At 41.4% G+C, this 2908-nt stretch overlaps 1 protein-coding gene across 1 annotated transcript; it reads right to left on the reverse strand.

The window, feature by feature from the left end:
* Positions 1 to 399: 399 nt before the first annotated feature.
* LOC311604631 (large ribosomal subunit protein uL29-like) lies at positions 400 to 848 on the reverse strand. Its single transcript, XM_084794656.1, has one exon. The coding sequence runs from the start codon at positions 815 to 817 to the stop codon at positions 446 to 448; it is 372 nt and encodes a 123-aa protein (XP_084650782.1). The 5' UTR covers positions 818 to 848; the 3' UTR covers positions 400 to 445.
* Between the last annotated feature and the right edge of the window lie 2060 nt (positions 849 to 2908).

Here is a 2908-nt window from a genome sequence, read left to right on the forward strand (position 1 = left end):
TTAAAGTACCCAGCCTTAGGTATTTCGCTATAACGACATTTAAAAAGATTAACTCAGTGAGTAGCATTAATGCTGCTTGCTTAAATGGTTGGAGAAAATTATTGTCCACTAGGCAAAATCCCAGTCACCTTAATACCAAAAGTGCCATATGTCATAGGCAACTAGTAATTCCAGCACCACAGAAAAGATAAGAGATCGTTACTGTGTGCTGCAGCATCCTATAAATGGTGCCGAACTAGCAGGCTTGGGTTTCAGTCCTTGCACAGCACTCACTATGGAAAGTAGTTAGTCTCTTAGAAAGACTCCTCATCTTCTTTAGTAATCTGAAGGGTCTTTTAAAGTGAGTCAGCATTTTTCTAAATAGCTAAATGTATACCATTTTCAAGTGTTGGCATAATATTCTTTTTTTTTTTTTCAAGTCTTGTACTTTATTATCGTTGCCACCTCAGGCCTTGACTGCATACTTGCGCGGTGGGTACAGCCTCTCTTTCCGCTGCTGCTTCTTGGTCTTCAGCTTCTCCTCGTGCTTGGTGAGCCGGCGGCGCATGGCTCTGGTCTTCTTAGGCCGCAGGTCCAGAGGCTTGTATTTCTTGCCCTTGTAGAATTTCCTGAGGTTTTCTTTTTGAGTCTGGTTAATGACAGTGAGGACGCGGGCAATGGATTTGCGGACGACTCGTATCTTGGAGAGCTTGGATGCGGCGCCACCGGTCACCTTGGCGACCCAAAGCTGAGACAGCTCCACTTTCAGATCGTCCAGTTGTTTCAGCAGCGCCTCCTTCTTCTTGCCGCGCAGGTCCTGAGCCTTAATCTTGGCCATGGCTGTGCTGCTCACCGCGGAGGCTGCCAGGTACAAGCTGCATAATATTCTTGTGGACTGTTTACCCTTGTTTGTTCAAATGTTGATTTCTCCACCCCACTCTCTGCATCAATCTGCTGATTTTACTAAAATAATAATTCAGTATTAAATATTAATAATCATTCAACATTCAAGCATTTGTTTAAACTCAGAAATGTATTTCTTAATCTGTCTTTAGATATTCTGGTTTCATAATCTCCTAAATGGGTCTTCTTAAACTATTCCAAAGGGGACCTCTTTTTTCTCAAGAAATTTTTATGTTACCTCAAGGTACACAGGCATGCAAAACAGATACATGAATTGAAGGTTAATAAATCATAAGGAAATTGATTTTAAAACAATTCTTTCATGTAGACAGTTTTATCATTAACTAAAGATGAAATCAAATCTACACACTGAGGTGTGTGTGCTAAAGAGCTAATTTACTCAAAGGTGCTAGGTCTGCGCTTTGTTTTGTGTAATGGAGTCATTATGTCTCTGTAGGGTGAGAAACTTTGTATGGATGACAGAACCAGTGCGTTTCCTCACACGTGACAATCCCTTGAAGTCTCAGGGAGCACCTCTCAATGTCACAAAGCACGATGGTCTACGTTGTGTGAAGTTTGTGTTCTGTGTGTTCAGAACAACAACCGCAGTGAAGTCCCACAATGCAACAGGACAAACAGTGCCAGAAACGTCTCAGGTTCATTATATGTCTGATACGTTCATCTTGGGCTGGAGTGCACTCAAGCTTTTGCCTTTTCCATTTTAAACTCCCACACTCAGTTGTGCTCCATGTAGGGGTGATAACCCGCAACCTAAACAACTGTACCCCAAACCTAATACCAGTACTTTGATAAAGTGTTTGACACACCTTGGGTCCCGCCGGGCGTGGTGGCGCAGGCTTTTAATCCCAGCACTCGGGAGGCAGAGGCAGGTGGATCGCTGTGAGTTCGAGGCCAGCCTGGTCTACAAAGTGAGTCCAGGACAGCCAAGGCTACACAGAGAGAGCCTGTCTCAAAAAACAAGAAACAAAAACACCTTGGGTCCCATATGTACCATTAGATGAAATGGAAAAACTCAAAAGATGTGAAAGAAATGGGAACCTGCCAGGAAGTCCTCTGAAGCAGCCCCGTGTTATGATTTTCATCCCATAACTTCTCCATTTCTGCAGAACCAAAGCAACACAAAAAGGCAGATTTGGTGAAAACCTCAGATTTGACCCTTCAATCAGGGAAGGGAGACATCTACTGGTACACAAAAATAATCCGGAAGAGCATCTATGCCTGTGTAAATCTACAAGAATAAATGACCGTGCAATGCCATATGTACTACGTATGTATATACCATTGTGTATAGAGTGTTTGTATACAATGTTATTTGTAGATATTCATTTTCATACCCACACATAATGGGCTAATGACACAAAGCAAGTACTACATCAAAAGTGTTTTGTAGACATTACAAAGATACAATTAATATCTAATTTTTTTTCTTTGCCAAATGTGGTGGCTCATTCCTGTAATCCAGCAATTGGGAAGCCGAGCCGAGGCAGGAGGATCTCTAGCTCAAGGCCAACTTGAACCACATAATGAGATCCTAACCATCTAAGTATTTTTTGAAGTCTCCTTAATAATACAGGAACCATGAAAGCAGAAACACATAAAGAAATGATATGGTTAAACAAAGCAGGTAAATTTGGCACAGAGAGTAAACACAGAAAAGTATGAAGACAGTCCATGTCTTACTGAAAAAATTCAATTTTGTAAATTTTTAATGGGAATTTATTTAACTCAAAGAGAGTACAAATACATTTTTTTTGGTTGTTCTGCTTATTGATAGCATTGTTTAGACTGAATTCTTTGCAAATGTCCTTAAGGTCTCAGTCTATTTAAAGATTACCTGGAGTTTGTATTCTGTACTTAGTTCATGGCAGATGTTGCCCATTTGAGCCATTTTTCCTAGGGTGGTGTCAAAGCACGTATCTCCACATTCCCAAACCAGTGTTACTACAATGTACTGAGCCATCGGTGAGGCAGGGGGATGCTCTCTTCACAACATGCCCAGGCCCTG

This window comes from Acomys minous, assembly GCF_964271855.1.
Source record: "Acomys minous genome assembly, chromosome: 9".
Classification (NCBI taxonomy): Eukaryota; Metazoa; Chordata; class Mammalia; order Rodentia; family Muridae; genus Acomys; species Acomys minous.